At 38.5% G+C, this 19,581-nt stretch overlaps 1 gene segment (V, D, J or C); it reads right to left on the bottom strand.

Moving 5' to 3' along the window:
• Window positions 1-1,195: 1,195 nt before the first annotated feature.
• LOC129494342 (T cell receptor gamma constant 2-like) overlaps window positions 1,196-19,581 on the bottom strand; it is a 43,070-nt gene continuing 24,684 nt past the window's right edge. The window contains 4 exon segments of the C gene segment in view: window positions 1,196-1,336; window positions 2,942-3,003; window positions 15,170-15,282; window positions 16,960-17,290. Of these exon segments, the coding sequence occupies window positions 1,196-1,336; window positions 2,942-3,003; window positions 15,170-15,282; window positions 16,960-17,290 (647 nt within the window).

The raw sequence follows: 19,581 nt of genomic DNA, 5'->3' as shown, positions 1-19,581 counted from the left end.
ATTTATTAGTGAAAATAGAAAAACATACAACTACTAATTTTTCCACAACTTAGCATACATGAACATTTTGTTGTACATCTATGTTTGTAGAATTACAAATACACATATGAATGAGTAGAGACACCCTCATTAGTGCATGTGCAGGTGTTGTTATCTATTTCCAAAGTGCCAACAGTAGCTAATACTCTTGAGGATTTGCATGTACCCAGTGAATTAATGCATCTCATCCACACAAGTCCAGAAGACAGGGCACATTGTATTTTCATTTACACATGAGAAATTATGTCATAGGGAGTCCATATAGCTATAGATTTAAACACAGGCACTTGGAGATCAGAGTCCAAGCCTTTACCTTCTCCATCTCCCTACATTTCTAGTGTTAGTGCTGCTCTCATGGGATTCATGTGAGATCAGAAAACCTAGCGCCTGTGAAACACTGCTATAGATCTGAGCACAAACACCAGCCATGCCATATGTTAAACAGTCATCACCAGAGTGTCTGAAACCAAATGTGTCTGAATCAGTTAACCTTTGAAGGAGAAATAACCTGGGCAACTTCACTGGCTGTGGCTCTCCTGTGTGCCAGTGCCCCAAAGAAAGCATCATAAGGACCATCTCAGCACAAGAATTAAGAATATGGAGTTGGTCAATATTACAACCAACACTGTATTGGAAGGCTCAGCTGTCATGCTGTCTCTTACACTTGACTCTCAGTTAGATCGGACCAAATAAAAGTAGACATAGGCCCAAGTAGATTTTTGATCACTTTTATTATGAAAACAGTACAAAAGTAAGTCAGTAAGGAGGTATCTTCTAGGTATGACAATAAAGGGATTCCAGAGAATCATATGGTAAAAAGAGTTCAAGAACAGACTGGAAGCTGCATGCAGGCTGTACACAGAGGCATGGGTACTGTGTGGCTGAGGAGTGGTGGGCATTAAGAGAGAGAGAAGTGATAAAGCCCCTAGGGATGGCCCCCTGTCCCACTGAGTCATAGCAGAATTTGTTCTTGCTGCAGAGTGAAAGTTTGTGTTTGCCCAGTGGTTTATAAACCCATTCTGCATTGTGACCCTACAGAGAAAGACACATGTGAAAGTAAATAACCCAATCATAGAAACAAAGCCCGGCTAGATCCTCAGCAGACATTTATAGGGACAAAAGCCAATGGAAAAAGTGGACCTGGTGGCACCATGTGTTAGGAACTCTTCCCATTGCCATCGAGTGCTGGTCTCCCAAGCAGACAGATGGTGATGATGATGGAGTACATCAGGCTCTTCAGGAGGAGGAGGAGGTAGGTGTAGTAAGCAGAGGTGTTCATGAGCTGCAGCTGCAGGGTCTAAAAGAAGTATTTTGTTAATTTCACAGTTTTTTGAAATGTCAAGACGTATTCTTGGAGAGGGTGACTGTATACATTTCTGATAACTTAGGTTGAAGTGACACTCTCACATCAGCACCACTGGGTAATAAATACCTACATCACCATCACCACCACAGAGACACCTCAGAATGGAGTTTGCAGGTCAAGTCAGTCAAAAACCTATGAAACTCATGTAGCACATTCCAAAGTATTAAAAATTAAGGTTGTCTTTATAATGAGTGAATCCAATGGGAATAAAATGCATTGGTGATAAGTGACATTTTTCACATTCATCCTCATCATGTCTTAAGAAGGAATAAGTGGCAATATCCATTAAGTACAAACTAAATGTCACTTATTTGAGAACTTTGCATGCAAAACTTAAATCTTATTTAATTTTTCAATAACTTCTGAGATAATTACTTTCATTCCCAATTTACAAATAAAGTAAGTAGAGAAAGAGGAGCCATTTGCCTGACTTCATACAACTAGTAAGTATTAGAACCCAGATTTCAATCCGAGCAACACAGCATTGAAGAACACTTTCTCAGTTGCTCTATAATTCTGCATCTCCACATGCAAGAAACAAAATAATTAAGCAAAATATAAAGTTAGATGCTGCTGCTGAAGATGATAATGATGTTGGTAATGGTCAGAGTCCAGAAGTCCCCTAATATCGGCATTGGAGGGTGTATCAGCAAGGCTATAACCGATGCTCCTCATCATTTCCTTTGTTCATTATGTGGGGAGAAAGAGCAGGAGCTAGTACTTATGATGTAGCAGCTAAAAGGGATGCCTAAGCTAGATATGATACGTATGCCATGTTATATCTTCTATAACTCAGGTAGGTGTTATTTGTGTCTATTTGGTATGTTCAGAAAATGCAAATAGTTTACCCATACTTATGCACTGGATAATTAAAAGGTTAGAATCTAAGTCTAGTCTATGACACTTGAAGCCCTGCACTCAGAAACTCTCCCTATGTGTGCACCTGTCTCAGGGCCTTGGCCTTGGGATATAGAGGAAGAATAAAAACTAAGCGTATAGACATGATTCATCTTGATTCAGATGGTCTGGGTTTCAGCCTCAGCTATTTCTCTATGGCATGGTGAAAAATTCATTTTAGCTCATTCCCTCATGTGTAAAACAGGAATGAAATCTTTCAAAGTATTAAGAGAATTAAAGAAAACACACTCCCAGTGCAGCACAATGCCTTCTGTACAAGAACATTTTAGTGTCAGTTCAGGTAATTAACTACCAGCAAAAACAAGGCTTAAAAAATATATAAGCAACATGAAAACATGTTTTTCCCAGTCAATAGAAACACTGGGCACAAAAGTGAATGAAATCCATGATTGAAAGAATTCAGGGCACATCACTGCACCCCTAATTCATGGTCCTCTCACACCCAAACCAGAGTTTACTGTGTGAAGATGATCTGAGAATTGATGGATTGACATAAATATCACTCAGTCTATTTTGCAAGACCCAGCCATTCTGGGGTTTCTCCCTGAAGCCAGGGGAATTTGAAGTCTAAGTTGATCAGGAAGGAAAAATGTTACAGCATAACATAAAGGCAAACACAGACAAAAACTTACGATTTTCATCATCCAGGAAAGCTTCTGTAGAGTTAATAGCAGTGAGTTCTAAAAGATATGAGGACAAATATTATTCAGTAGTTCATATCTATTGTTCACCTTTGTTTTGTTGTGGATAGATGACGAATAGATGATAGAGAGATGGATAGATAGATAGATAGATAATAGAATTTGTTGGCAGGAGAGGAAGAGCCAATACAAATATATATACCAATTCCAGAAATTTTTTGTTTGATTTTACATAATTTAGTAGATCAATTCACATATTGTATTTCTGCACATAAAGATGTCGCAGTTTGTGATTGATACATTTTCCTTTGTTTCCTCACAACTGTAATGCCTAGCATTATCTTGTTTTCCTTCTGTGTTCATAGCTCATACTACAGTGACTGCTCCACAATATTTTTTCTATAAATACTATTGATTCTAACTCTGGGAAATGAACTAGGGGTGGTGGAAGGGGAGGAGGGCGGGGGTGGGGGTGAATGGGTGATGGCACGGAGGGGGACACTTGACGGGATGAGCACTGAGTGTTATTCTGTATGTTGGTAAATTGAACACCAATAAAAATTAATTTATTAAAAAAAACAAAAACAAAAAAACAAAAAAAAAAACAAAAAAAACCCAAAAAAAAAACAAAAAAAAAAAAAAAGAAAAATAACCAGAAACGGTGGCTGCGGTCCAGTCCTCTGCACCCACTGCTCACATGAAGGGTTGGTACCAAAATGAATTTGTCCAACACTAGAAGCCACAGTAGCACCTTTCCTGTTGGAAGGACTCTGGTTTAGGTAAATTTCCTATCTAAGGTAAGAAGCAGCCCTGTCTTTTAAATTATGCGTGCCCCAACTCCTGCACATGATTTTCTGGACTGATGGTGTTGGAGGACCTGACAACAAATACTAATGAAAGCCAATACCTATTGATTGATTGTTATTGTGCCAGGGACTATGTGGAAGTTCACAGGCATTATCTCATCTCACGTCCCCATTATATTTATATGAGCTGAATTTGGAGGGTTCTGTGTTACCCAGAAGGAAATAAGATTTAGAGAGTCTATGTCCCTTGCTGAATAGCATACCAGTGATTATTGTCAGAGCCAGCACTGAAAGGATGGCTGTGGGGGTATTGATGAGCTAGAGCCTGTGGAAAGCATCTTGTAAAACAATCCACATAAGAAATAGTGAAAGGGAATAAAGGGGAAAGGAGAGAAAACGAATGGGAAATATCAGTGAGGGTGACAGTACATGAGAGACTCCTAACTCTGGGAAACAAACAAGGGGTAGTGGAAAGGGAGATGGGCAGGGAGGTTGGGGTGACTGGGTGATGGGCACTGAGGGGGGCACTTGACGGGATGAGCATTAGGTGTTATGCTATATGTTGGCAAATTGAACTCCAATAAATAAATACATAAATAAATAAATAAATAAACCATAGAAATCAAACATAATTCCACTGTTGTGATTTCTCAGACATCATCTCTGCCATATAATTATATTATATATTAGTCTTAGCAAATGACCATTTTATCAAAGAATCTCAGCCTTTCTTTTTAATTTTTTAAAGTTTTGTTTATTTATTTGAGAGAGAGTGAGCATCAACAGTGGAAATGGGCAGAGGGAGAACTAGAAATGATTTGCAGCTGAGTAGGGACCCCAACACATGGCTCAATCCCAGGACTTTGGAAACATGATCTGGGCCAAAGGCAGGCACTTAACTGACTAAGCTACTGATGCACCCCTAAAAGCTCAGCATTTCAGTGCACTTGTTTGCAGGAATAGGTTGAAAGGCCTTATATGTTCTCATTCATTTGGGGAATATAAATAATAGTGAAAGGGAATATAAAGGAAGGGAGAAGAAATGGGTAAGAAATATCAGAAAGGGAGACAGAACATAAAGACTCCTAACTCTGGGAAACGAACTAGGGGTGATGGAAGGGGAGGAGGGCAGGGGGTGGGGGTGAATGGGTGACGGGTACTGAGGGGGGCACTTGACGGGATGAGCACTGGGTATTATTCTGTATGTTGGCAAATTGAACACTAATAAAAAATAAATTTATTATTAAAAAAAGAAGAAAAATCAGAAACAAAAAAACCAAACAAACAAAAAAACACCTAACACACATACAAATGCAAAAATCCTTAATGATGATTGACCATGGATGCAGGAAGAGAGAGCTGTAAGGTTTTTTGGTTTATCCTTTTTCACCTCCTGTTATGTTGTCCATACAGACATGATTCTGGTGTGCAATTTTATCCACTCCACACAATCTTATGTTGGTGTGCTCTTGAAAAATGGGTATAGTCTTTTGGGTAAATCCCAAGAAAAATAATGTTAATATAATTATGTTAAATGTTAAAATATCCTAAAGAGCTCACATTAAATTGCCCTAAGCAGATCTTTCTTTTCCATACAGTGATTTTATTCATGATATTTGTACCTGAAACTGATATAACACTGTAGGTTAATTAACTAAAAGTAAAATAGAAACTTCAAAAAGGTACATAAAAATCTCTTATCACCATGCATTGATTGATAAAAAGACAACAAAGTAACAATTTTCATAATACAAATTGTATGTGTGTCCATGGTGCCCTTTTTCTGTCAAAGTTGGTCAAAAAGTTTGAGGAGATGAGTTTATCTCTGTTCAGAATCACTCACTGTTCTGTGCATTCATTTATATACATACATATATATATAAGCTTTTACAAAAAAATTAAAACTTCCATGGACCAGCACTAGGTATCTGTTGTAGAATTCCAATAACAGAAGTGCCCTGTTTATTGTTATGAGAAGACCTTGGAAGACATTCCTTTCAGAAGTAACTGTGAAGTGAGGCACATCATTAACAGAAACACCTCCCTTATCACAATCATCGCCATGGAACTTACTATACTTTTTACTTTTCTTGTCACACTGGAAAAATCAAAACCTAACATGATACTTCAGCCCAATGGTTTCATTACATTTATGCCTTGCTCATTTGTCCCTCTCTGTTAGCTGTAGAAATAAACATTAAGGCTCTCTGTATAATTTGATTTTAGCTAGTTTTAGGAAAGAAAATAAATAAATACAATAAATATAGGTTAAATTCATCCATGTCATGTTTTCAACAGCATGTATTTTCACTGATGTAATTTCATTTGCTTTGCATCACATTTCTGGGGAAAGTAAAAGTAAATATTTAATCCTAATCTGATCATTGGACAAACTGAGAATCTATGAAATAAGAAAAATTCAACTGAGTATATTTTGGCTGTATTTTCAACCTGTTCATGAATCGGGCATCATCCCATCTAGCAAGTAGGAGGCAACTCCTAAGGGCTACAGGACAGAGGTATTTCAAGATAGAGAGGGAGAGAAAAAGAAATTATTAGCAAAGAATCCATTGAGGCAGGGTCTCAGAGGGGCCAATCAGTAAACATCCTAGTGCTGACCAGAAAACTCCCATGTCCACTGGCTAAAGGTTCCAGTTCTGGCTGTTGAAACTGCAGTTGGGTAGCTATGAAGAGTTGGTTTACTGACTTGTGGCCTTAAGCTAAATGAGTACATTGTGAGCCTATGGTTTCCTGCCTTTTGATCACATTCTCAGCTTAACCTAGAAAAGGGATCAAAATTGAAGGCATTAACACTACTGTCAGAAACTGCTCTGAAGTTTTCAACAGTTCCTGTTGTTCCTTTGGGTGATATACACAGGTCTTGACCTTTTGCATAAGCCTTCGATATTCAAGGATTATCACTTTAACATTATAGTTTTTAGAGCTGGTCATACTTTTCATTCTTTTGTAGTACCCCAGTCTAAAAAAATCATTTGCTTAAAAGTTACTGACTTAGAACTTGTATGTAAAACTTTTGAGAGAACAAAATGCACCAGGAAGATTTTTATGATGCCTAATAACAGGATAATTCCCCATGTTGAGTGATGGGCACTGAGGGGGGCACTTGATGGGATGAGCACTGAGTTTTATATGTTGGCAAATCGAACTCCAATTGAAAAATATACATAGAAAAAAAAGTTCCCCATGTTGGGAGGTGCTTTCTGATGTCATTGCTCCCAATACTCAAAGCAGTTAAAATCACATAAGTAAGAAAGACTCTGCCGAAGGAATCTTTCATTTAAGCCACATGGATTCCTGCCAAATGTATTAATCCTGGTGACTTCTTGGTAGTCTCTACTCCTTGGGATGTAAATTTAGAAGAATCAACCAATAAGATGTCTTATTTACCTTGAGAAAATTTTGAACCAGTGTTAGATTTTCTGCTATACTGAATAAAAGTTTCCTCTAAATTCCAGAGGTTACACATATGGCAATGACATGGGAAATACAGGCCATTTCCAGAGTAAGGAAAGAAAAGAAGGAGAAAGGATTTAATATTTAGTTGAAGTATGAAGTCCTGAAACCCTGTTAAGGTGAAAGCAGTCAATTTGGATGTCTGCTATTTGTACTTCACTCAGTTGTTGCAGAATCTCCTGTGTCTGGGTAGGACCTGGTGTCAGGTGGAGACATTTGTAGATGTGTGATGTGTACAAGGTTCAACCTTTAGTTTTACAACAGGACCACTTGGTAACATCCCTCTTCTACTGAGATAGTCGAGGGCTATCTTCCTCTGATGTTTGGCTAAAACACCTAATCAGCAGGCAGTAAACTGTGACCTGTAGGATCCTTTTAACTGTAATCTAAGAACATTTCCATAACCTGTTGATGACAGTCTTGAGCTGCAGATATTGGAGACTTATACCAGCTGGTCAAACTAGCAGGCAGCACAAAGGATCAGCAGAAGGTTGTACACTGAGACAATTCCAAGAGATTGGCAAGATTTTCCTAAAGGCCCCTTTGATTTGCCCAGTGAAGGAGGAGCCTTGGTCACTGGAGGTCACAGAAAGTGGGCCTCAAGGAGGAAACCCATTTTTGACAATGTCTTTGCCAGAGTGAATGTATCATTCTCATAGCAGATAAAGGCTTTAAACCATCCAGAAAACATATAAATATTTTTGTGACAAGGGCACAGTGACAATGCACACTAAGTGGCAGTGGAACGAATTCCAGCTGCAGGTGTCCAAAGGGCCCAGAATGATGAGCCATACAGTCTCTGGAGGCAAAAATATTTTTTACAGAATTATGGACTTGACACACTAAACATTGATGGTAAACTGTTTTTGTACTATTATAGAAGTTTTCCCACTGATTTCCCCTTATATGTTGAGTCATTTAAAATATCCAAAGGAGGGCAAAGGAATGATTTAAAAAAAAAAAAACCTGAGAGAAATTAGTTTTGCCACGGAGCCTGGAAAAACCAAAGTGGCTGCACTGGTTTTCCCTCAGCCTTGACTCTTTGTTTAAAACACTGCCATGTTTACCCGCCTTCATTTCTCTGATTCAGAAGCAGATTGGTGCCATGTTACAAGGTCATCAGGATAACCAACTACTAACAATGGGGGGGGGGGAGTTTTCTTGTAGAACCAGAATGTATATTATCTGCACGTACCACACTTTTACAAATACAATATCTAGAAAACTTGGTGTGAAGTACTTTTTGACAATGCATAGACCAAAACTACAAAGAGAATAAAGAAACATAAAAATCCAAAAAACCATTTATCCTTTTGGCAGGGAGAAAATCAAACTCCAATGCTGTACCAGCTTGCTTTGGTTTCAAAATTCTTCATTCCTATCTTACTCATTTCTGACCACACATGACATTCCTCCCCAAACATCCCCTTTGTACAAACCTCTGCAACTTTCTCCATTACATGCAGATTCTGTCCTGAGTTTACCATCTTCAGACAACCCACCTCCCTTTAGGACAAAAATCCCTTCCCCCCTAAAAAAATATATTTCCATTCCTCATACATTTTCTTTTGAAAAAATACACATCTTAGTTTCTTTGCTTTCCAGGTTGTTTCTTTTATTATTTTAGTAGTTCACATTACATATACTAGAATTCTTAACCCCTAGAAACCTTTATTTAAAGAAAGCTAGTCAATAAGCAGTTGTTAACAGTTTGTTAATTAGCATTCTTTAGATTGGCAAATTTTTGAATATATTTCATAATTTCTAGAAATGTGTGCTTCTTCATAAAACAATCTTTCAGTAAAGCACCAAGCTGGACTATGAGTAGGTGTGAACTTATCTTATGTTTCTATGCAACAAGGAAACAAAAGAAGATAAACCTGTGTTTAGTCACTAATATATTAGTATTTTATCTTGCTTGGAAATGATCTCGATATTGAATGAATATAATGAATGTATCTTAACACGGAAAACACAATGATTTTAAGTTCCTCAAAAAATTTGAGAGATTATTTAAAACTTTAGCTAAAATTGTGTATTTTTTATATCTCGTTATCTGAGATTACCCACAAAAACATCATAGACAAGGGGTGAGAAGGGTGAAATAGGTGATGGAGATTAAAGGGTGCACTTGTCCTGATGGGCACAGGTGATGTATCAAAGTGTTGAATCACCATATTGTGCACATGAAACTAATATAATGTGCTGTGTTAAATGGAATTAAATAAAAAGCGTAAATAATCTTACGAAACATCAAAGTCCATCATTCTCCCAAGTTTTTTCCTGTAACATTTTGTAATGGAGATCACATCTACTTACTTGATCTTTAGTAAACCAGGCACATGAAATTTCTGATTTTAGTGCTGAGAAGGCAATACCAACATACCTATTAACCTATTATGCTTAAACCCACCAGACAATATGTGCCCAGATCATGTAAAGTTGAAACACATTCAACTTAGTTTCTATCTTCCTGAGAGTTGTAGAATGCCTGATCCTTATAAGTGCTTATATTCAAACCAAGGAAATAGAGCTCTTTTTTTGGCAAAACATCCAGGGAGAAAAATATCTCACATAGACAATATATGTTTATGGACACACAGACTGGTGCAAGGACTGAGGACCACTAATATTTATGCAGACAATTTTAAGATTTGTATTTGTCTCAGGATTATCAAGGAGAATAGACTAGAGTGTAAGCACAATAGCCCTTTAGCAGTTTATATTATAAAAAGGCCAAAAAAAAAGAGAGAGGGCCTGGTTCATTTATTTCCCTCAGTATCAAGCTTTTGTGCACTGGGTTTGCGTTTTAAAGACAGGATAAGATGTGTGACTTTAATGACAGACAGAGAATGCATGTTCCTCCAAGAAGCACTTTGCTTTCCTAAAGCCAACCATTTATAAGCCCTTTTTCATAAATAGGAGAAGTTGGGGGGATAGACAAAGGAATGGGAGAACTTTGAGTTGCCTCAAGAGCTGCCTTTCTACTTCTGGTAAGATTGGTCAAGCCAGTTGCTCTCAAATTCTCAGACTTGTATTTACATGGAATGACATCATGCATTGATCCATCTAACCAAGTGCATTAACTTCAATTTGTTTCCTTCCCTCTGGGGGCATAGTTTTAGTTTTAAGAATTTCTGACATATAGAGTAACCCCTTGTGTATTACCCGGGTCCCCAAGAGGGTGCAAAGGATACTACCCTCCAAATACTCAGAGTCTCTCACAGTGAGAGCCAAAGGAAGGAGCCAACAATCCGCCAAGTTGCAGGCAGGCAGAAAGTTAAGAGCAATTAGGCAGGATGACACAGGCAGGAAGGCAGGAATAACATCTGGGAGAGAAAAGATCACTAGCAATGGGTCTAGATTTAGAAAGGATGGGATAATGAGAAATTTTACTATCCCTGTGGACAAGGACTTTAGATAGAGATTCCACTAATAATGTGGTTAAGATTTCCACTCTTCTCTCTCCTCTGCCAGATTTTTTAGGATCCTTTGCACAGAACACAGTATTTACCAGAATTCCACGTGGCTGTTTAAGAGAAAAAAGTACGCTAATAACCAGGGAGGAAATTGAAGCAGTCATCAAAAACCTCCCAAGACACAAAAGTCCAGGGCCAGATGGCTTCCCAGGGGAATTCTATCAAACGTTTAAAGAAGAAATCATACCTATTCTACTAAAGCTGTTTTGAAAGATAGAAAGAGATGGAGTACTTCCAAATTCGTTCTATGAGGCCAGCATCACCTTAATTCCAGACAAAGACCCCACCAAAAAGGAGAATTACAGACCAATATCCCTGATGAACATGGATGCAAAAATTCTCAACAAGATACTAGCCAATAGGATCCAACAGTACATTAAGAAAATTATTCACCATGACCAAGTAGGATTTATCCCCGGGACACAAGGCTGGTTCAACACTCGTAAAACAATCAATGTGATTCATCATATCAGCAAGAGAAAAACCAACCATATGATCCTCTCATTAGATGCAGAGAAAGCATTTGACAAAATACAGCATCCATTCCTGATCAAAACTTCAGAGTGTAGGGATAGAGGGAACATTCCTCAGCATCTCAAAAGCCATCTATGAAAAGCCCACAGCAAATACCATTCTCAATGCAGAAGCACTGGGAGCCTATCCTCTAAGATCAGGAACAAGACAGGGATGTCCACTCTCACCACTGCTATTCAACATAGTATTGGAAGTCCTAGCCTCAGCAATCAGACAACAGAAAGACATTAAAGGCATTCAAATTGGCAAAGAAGAAGTCAAACTCTCCCTCTTTGCCAATGACATGATTCTCTACATAGAAAACCCAAAAGCCTCCACCCCAAGATTGCTAGAACTCACACAGCAATTTGGTAGCGTGGCAGGATACAAAATCAATGCCCAGAAATCAATGGCATTCCTATACACTAACAATGAGACTGAAGAAAGAGAAATTAAGGAGTCAATCCCATTTACAATTGCACCCAAAAGCATAAGATACCTAGGAATAAACCTAACCAAAGAGGTAAAGGATCTATACCCTAAAAACTATAGAACACTTCTGAAAGAAATTGAGGAAAACACAAAGAGATGGAAAAATATCCCACGCTCATGGATTGGCAGAATTAATATTGTGAAAATGTCAATGTTACCCAGGGCAATTTACACATTTAATGCAATCCCTATCAAAATACCATGGACTTTCTTCAGAGACTTAGAACAAATTATTTGAAGATTTGTGTGGAATCAGAAAAGACCCCGAATAGCCAGGGGAATTTTAAAAAAGAAAACCATAGCTGGGGGCATCACAATGCCAGATCAGGTTGTACTATAAAGCTGTGGTCACCAAGACAGTGTGGTACTGGCACAAGAACCGACATATAGATCAATGGAACAGAATAGAGAACCCAGAAGTGGACCCTGAACTTTATGGTCAACTAATATTCGATAAAGGAGGAAAGACTATCCACTGGAAGAACAACAGTCTCTTCAATAAATGGTGCTGGGAAAATTGGACATCCACATGCAGAAGAATGAAACTAGACCACTCTCTTGCACCATACACAAAGATAAACTCAAAATGGATGAAAGATCTAAATGTGAGACAAGATTCCATCAAAATCCTAGAGGAGAACACAGGCAACACCCTTTTTGAACTTGGCCACAGTAACTTCTTGCAAGATACATCCACGAAAGCAAAAGAAACAAAAGCAAAAATGAACTATTGGGACTTCATCAAGATAAGAAGCTTTTGCACAGCAAAGGATACAGTCAACAAAACTAAAAGACAACCTACAGAATGGGAGAAGAGATTTGCAAATGACGTATCAGTTATCTAGGGCTAGTTTCCAAGATGTGTAAAGAACTTATTAAACTCAACAGCAAAGAAACAAACAATCCAATCATGAAATGGGCAAAAGACATGAAGAGAAATCTCACAGAGGAAGACGTAGACATGGCCAACACGCACATGAGAAAATGCTCTGCATCACTTGCCATCAGGGAAATACAAATCAAAACCACAATGAGATACCACCTCACACCAGTGAGAATGGGAAAAATTAACAAGGCAGGAAACCACAAATGTTGGAGAGGATGTGGGGAAAGGGGAACCCTCTTACACTGTTGGTGGGAATGTGAACTGGTGCAGCCACTCTGGAAAACTGTGTGGAGGTTCCTCAAAGAGTTAAAAATAGACCTGCCCTATGACCCAGCAATTGCACTGTTGGGGATTTACCCCAAAGATACAGATGCAGTGAAACACCGGGACACCTGCATCCCGATGTTTCTAACAGCAATGTCCACAATAGCCAAACTATGGAAGGAGCCTCGGTGTCCATCGAAAGATGAATGGATAAAGATGTGGTTTATGTATAGAAATGTCATCCATCAGAAATGACAAATACCCACCATTTGCTTCCACGTGGATGGAACTGGAGGGTATTATGCTGAGTGAAGTAAGTCAATCAGAGAAGGACAAACATTATATGTTCTCATTCATTTGGGGAATATAAATAATAGTGAAAGGGAATATAAGGGAAGGGAGAAGAAATGTGTGGGAAACATCAGAAAGGGAGACAGAACATAAAGACTCCTAACTCTGGGAAAGGAACCAGGGGTGGTGGAAGGGGAGGAGGGCGGGAGGTGGGGGTGAATGGGTGATGGGCACTGAGGGGGGCATTTGATGGGATGAGCACTGGGTGTTATTTTGTATGTTGGTAAATTGAACACCAATAAAAAATAGATTTATTATATAAAAATAAGAGAATAAATACATAGCCATTTGCCCCTCTGGACGGAGCTCATTTGGGGGCCCTCCTATGAAGGTAGATATGGAGATGTCTGTAAAGCCATGAAATTGGCAGTCTTCTGTTTATGGCTGTGTAATCTGTTCAGAGTGGAAAATCAATTCAGACTATAATGAGCGCTCAAAGGAGCCAAGAGAGGAGAAGAAGTTAGATCATTTTTATAGTCTTCTGTTTTAGGTACTTCCTCCAACGTTAATCTTTCTGTTTTTTAATATTTATTTATTTGTTTGTTTATTTATTTATTTATTTATTTATTTTTTATTGGTGTTCAATTTGCCAACTTATAGCATAACACCCAGTGCTCATCCCGTCAAGTGCCCCCCTCAATGCCCATCCCCGAATCACCCCCACTCCCCGCCACCTCCCCTTCCACCACCTCTTGTTCATTTCCCAGTGTTAGGAGTCTCTCATGTTCTGTCTCCCTTTCTCACATTTCCCACTCATTTTTTCTCCTTTCCCCTTTATTCCCTTTCACTATTTTTCATAGTCCCTAAATGAATGAGACCATATACTGTTTGTCCATGGTTAATCTTTCATTAGCCTTTTGCAGTGGGTCTTTCAATGAAAAGACCTTGGAATTGTCAACATTTCACAGGATTCTGTTTAATTAGGGAATCCTTGCTTTTAAGTGCAGATCTAAATGATCTTATCTAATTCACAAGTTCCCCATTATGGACATATATTTCTAGGTTATTGTTGCCCTGAGGGCTCACAGCAGTTTGGTAGAACACTAGCCTCAAATGGAGTTAATCCACACCCCAATCCAGCCATATCTGGCTGCAAATGAGTGGTACCCCACGTTCCTGTCTGGTATTTTTGTGTCTCCAACCTGATTGTTACCAAGTTAATTCCTCAGGACACCAAAGAAGTTTTTAAGAGTTTGCATTTTGCTAGGTATCTTTAATTTGGGACTATAATTCTTAGATGAAAAATAAACAAGTAAAACAGAAGTAGTGCGCTTGACTCTTTACTTTAAGGATTCCATTAACAAAGACACTGGGATTCTTGATCAGAAAACTAACACCTAAAAAGGGGTTGTGTCCTGGAATTGGGGATTGTGCATATTTTGCAGTGTAGCTCCTTGCACAGAGGTTTTCTTGAGGTTGATGAGTGATCTAGTACTGATCCATCCCATTTCCTGACAACCTGTACTATCAGTGGTGTGTTCCTGAGGTAGTAAGTGCTCTAGCGGCCTCTAAATGCTTGACTCTTGCAAGCCAATTTTTGTGTTTTTTCTACCTTTCCCTGTTAGCTGTAGCCTTTATCTACTGGAATGGTGACAATCAATTAGGTGCACATTAGTGTATGAGCTGTAAGAGATGTTTCTGAGTTCTGATACAAGAAGACTCCGCGTGCACCACCAATTCTCCTGGAAACTTGCTGAGGTTTCTATCTTGGGCACTTAGTCTGAAAGGTTAGTTGCTTGTCTCTGGGCAGACCCTTCAGCCAGTTCAGGTGAACTCTGTGCAAATATCTAGTTCAATGGGGCTCAGAAAAGACATGCTAGTTTAACTTAACATGGGCATAACACTCTGGCAGCCTAAGCTGCCGTGCTCTGCCAAGCAAAACCAATTAGATTAGGAGGCAGAACACAAAGTGACTGGAGCTGAGAGCAGGAAGAACTCACCCACAGTGCTTGGGACAGGCCTGAAAGATCTTGAACTGGAAGGGTTCAAAGTTACCACCTCTGTGTTTTGCTTTGCCTCTGAATGCCCCATGGGGTCCACATTGGATTCCATCCTTGCCAACAAATCTGTTAAAGATCAAAAATTCAACCAAGTAAATTTAAAGATCTAATGGCTCTATTAATTCATCAATTTAGGAAAGGACTACAGGGGAGCAAAAGTTTTTAACAATTGAGAGAGCCTGGGAAAAAGGGAATTCTTAGCAAGCAATCCATTGTTTTAGGCAAGGTTACTCTCCCAAGAGGAAGGGAATGGGTCAATCAGGAAGCTTCCTGGGGATGACCAGGAAATTCCCATGTTGACTAATTAAAGGTTACTCTTCTTCTTGGGGTGGGAAGATGAACTTGCCCTTAGGTTAGGTATTAAGTCCTGGTTTAGTAACTTGGGCCATAAGCCAAGTGTTGCCATTTGGGAATGTGGGGTGTTTTCAACACTCCAAGAACACAAACTCACTTCAGAAAGTTAGACTTGATATAGCAAAGCTCTTCACAGGTCTTGTTATGTGCTTGTTCCCCACTGCTTAGAATGATGTTAATCACAAGTAAAATCCAAACTGATTCCTTCTTATGGTCTCTCTGGGGCCTTGGTCTGTGATGTCAAAGCCAGGACTTGACTTCCGAGTGTAGTGAGTTAGTAGATCACAGCAAGGCCGGGCACATTCAGCCATCTGCCCACACTGTCTAAATATGACCAGTGTCTCCCTCAGTGAGGCTTCTTTGGGACACCATGCTTGAATCACAAGTGACCCTGATTGATTTGGTAAAGTATATCACTTGACTGTAGTGATCCTCCTTGAGACGATAGTTCATCCTGCATCCTTTCCAGTCTGGCACATACTAGAATTGAAATAAATGTTTGCTGAGCACTTTTACCAATGGTAAGAATACATTCATCATGTAGAAAGGATGAATGTTTTTAGACCTTAGCATCACTCAGTCTTTACTTACTAAACTTCACCTTTATTCTTGTATATAAAATACAAATCTAAAAAACCCACGATCATACTAAAATTTCAGTAGTCAAATTATTATTCCTGGTTGAGCTGCGATCTGGCTCCAGCAAATGAAGAGCATTTTCTCTCTGACAACTCATTGTTGATGGGTGATACTTTGAATAGAGCAATAATTGTTCTTATTTCCTGATCAAGTAAAATCCTCAACAGTACACTCTGAGCATTTCTTGTGCACCAGGTAGCTAGGTGCTTTCACAGGTATTGTTTCATTTAATCCATGAAATTAATGCAAAAATAATCAGTTTTATTAATATTTTGGATGCTAAACTGAGGCTTGAAAGGCTAAGTGAATTTGTCATTTTCTTTTTCTCTGTATATCTCAAAGCCTATACTGTTTTTTATAAAAACGAATTACATATTTCTTTTGAGAGAGAGATCGAGAGAGATTGAGCACCAGGGAAGGGGCACAGGAAGAGATACTCAAGCAGACTCCATGTTGAGTGCAGAGCCCAATACTGTGATCATTCTCAGTACCCTGAGTCATGACTTGAGCTGAATGAAGAGTCAGATGCTCAGTTTACTGAGTCTCCCAGGTGCCCCCCAAACCCATACTATTTGCAGTCTATGGGAGAAATAGCAGGACATTCATGCTACCATGAAAGGCAACAACATTAGAAAAAAAAATTTAATTGCTTATTTTCATTAATACTTAACAGAAAAGGTAGGGTTTTCTCTTTGAAACCCAGGGTTCTGGGAGCTTGTATTCATGTTTATATGCACATACCTTTGTTTATTGAAGGAAAATCAATCTCTTGATTAACCCTTTCTTTATTCCTCTCATCTTTGACGATGCATTGGTGTTCTTTATCCAATGATTCCTCAGTCACGGTCAGCCAGCTGAATTTCATGTATGTGTCCTCAGTCTTCACGGTGTTTCCCTGCTGGGACTGCAGAATTGTTTTGCCATTCTTTTCTTTCCAATCTATCTTAAAAACATCAGGAATATTTTCCTCAAGATGACAAAGATATGTTCCAGCCTTATGGACTTTTATTTCAGCAATCGAAGGAAGAAAAATTGTGGGCTTGGGGGAAATGTCTTCAGGACTTTTATCTGTTGGAGACAATGGAATAACAAATAAAAGTTAAATAAAGAAACAGAAATATTTTATGAGTGGGAAATACCCAGCACATAGTAAATTAAAGGAAAAGTTGCAACAGGATTAGTAGGTATCATGGCCTTTCATCCACAGTGGGTTTTGAGGTGCTTATTTCCAGTTTCCATGTGAAAAAAGGTTGTAGAGGTTATGTAACTTGCCCAAAGTCATAGCTATTAAGTGAAGGGTCCTGGATCAAAAACTGGAATATTTTGACACAATACACAGTCACTTGTTTGAATGGTAATCTATCAAGTTGATCTTTAAGTTACAATTATGGATCTCATGTCCACTTGTGATACTGGAATTCTTCTCCTTGATTTCTGATTTTATAGATCATCTCATTATCACAATTAAACCACTGCAGGACTTTGTAGAAGGCAATGTGTGATGTTGCACCTCCAAATTACTTACAACGCCTTAAATTTAGAAACAAATGGGAATATTTCCAAAACTCCTATTTAAAAAATTTAAATGTTCAGAAATGTTCCTACAGTACCCTAATCAAGAAATACACTGGTCAGAGTTTTGTCTTGCTTTAGGAAATGTTAATTAAAAGTACATTTTATGTTGGAATTTTATTTGAAGTTGAAGCATAATTGAGATGACACCATATTATGAGTCTTAGCATCCCTCCTCAAAGTTGAATCTGCCCTACAAGCCTCCTAAACTTGCTATGGTATCCTTCCATTTTCTTACATTTCACCTGCTGAATAAATTTATATATAATGGTGTAATGTTACCAGTTATGGTCAGAGTTTCTTGCAGATATGATGTCAAATTATATAGTGAAACATTGTGGTTTCCAAGGGCATGTCTCTTGAAGTCTGGAATATTCCTTGGTTATACTAATGAATCATATCATAAATAGTAGGGCCCATTCCAATTTGAGTTCCCACTGAAACACAAGTGCTTTACTGATTTCTTTCTTTCAACTAGTATGGAGTTAGAATAATAATTTCATGGGTAACATCCTAAGAAAAGAACTGAATTCCTCCTTTGAGAAGAAAGGGTAAAACATTCTTCAGAAAGAAGAAATGTGTGGGAGATATCAGAAAGGGACACAGAACATAAAGACTTCTAACTCTGGGAAATGAACTAGGGGTGGTGGAAGGGGAGGAGGGCGGGGGATGGGGGTGAATGGGTGACGGGCACGGAGGGGGACACTTGACGGGATGAGCACTGGGTGTTATTCTGTATGTTGGTAAATTGAACACCAATAAAAATTAATTTATTTAAAAAAAAAAGAAATTTTGCCTGTCTCCAATGCTCCTGATTTTTATACTAAATTGGTAAGCAAACGATGATGACTTTTTTACTTATGCTATAATTACTTATCAGGTCATAATGTGCTTGTTTTAATTGTGTACATCTTGCCTGTCATACAAACAGTATTTTACCGATCAAAATAATAAGACACTGTATAGTTCCCCAACCATATACTTTGTTTTCAATTTAAAAAGCATAATATATAAAGCAAAATTTATTTCTCAAAGTACATGGTAGTCACATAATTTTTGCCTCTAGTCAATACATTAAAGAATCTAGCTAAAAAGTTGGTTTTTCATAGGAACATTTCTGATTCATCATAGTAAAGAACTTGAAAATCAAATGATGAACTTGAAGGGGCACCTGAGTGGCTCAGTGGTTGAAATTCTGCCTTCGGCTCAGGTCGAGATCCTGGGGTCTGGGATCAAGTGTCCCATCGAGCGCCAGGTGGAGAGCCTGCTTCTCACTCTGCCCTCTCTCTGTGTGTCTCTCATAAATAAATACATAAAATCTTTTAAAAAACGAAAAATAGGGATCCCTGGGTGGCGCAGCGGTTTGGCGCCTGCCTTTGGCCCAGGGCGCGATCCTGGAGACCCGGGATCGAATCCCACATCGGGCTCCCGGTGCATGGAGCCTGCTTCTCCCTCTGCCTGTGTCTCTGCCTCTCTCTCTCTCTCTCTCTCTTTCTCTCTGTGAGTATCATAAATAAATAAAAATTTAAAATTTAAAAAAAAAAACGAAAAATAAATGATGAATTTGGAAAATTAAGACATTATGCTGAGCTCCTGTCACCTTTTCTTGCTAGATTCCTAAAGTTTCATTCTTTTCAGGATAGAAGGTATCTTGAATCTTCCATAACTTTCTCAATGTGATAGTTAACTAAGCATTAAATATATTCTTGATTATAAATGGTTAGTGCCTATATTTTATGTAATTATTTTACATGGTTTTTCTTTTAGCATTCTTTTAAAAAAGATTT

The sequence above is a fragment of the Nyctereutes procyonoides genome, unplaced genomic scaffold (assembly GCF_905146905.1).
Source record: "Nyctereutes procyonoides isolate TBG_1078 unplaced genomic scaffold, NYPRO_anot_genome, whole genome shotgun sequence".
Lineage (NCBI taxonomy): Eukaryota > Metazoa > Chordata > Mammalia > Carnivora > Canidae > Nyctereutes > Nyctereutes procyonoides.
The sequence above is the reverse complement of the archived record's forward strand: the minus strand, read 5'-3'. Positions and strand labels throughout refer to the sequence as shown.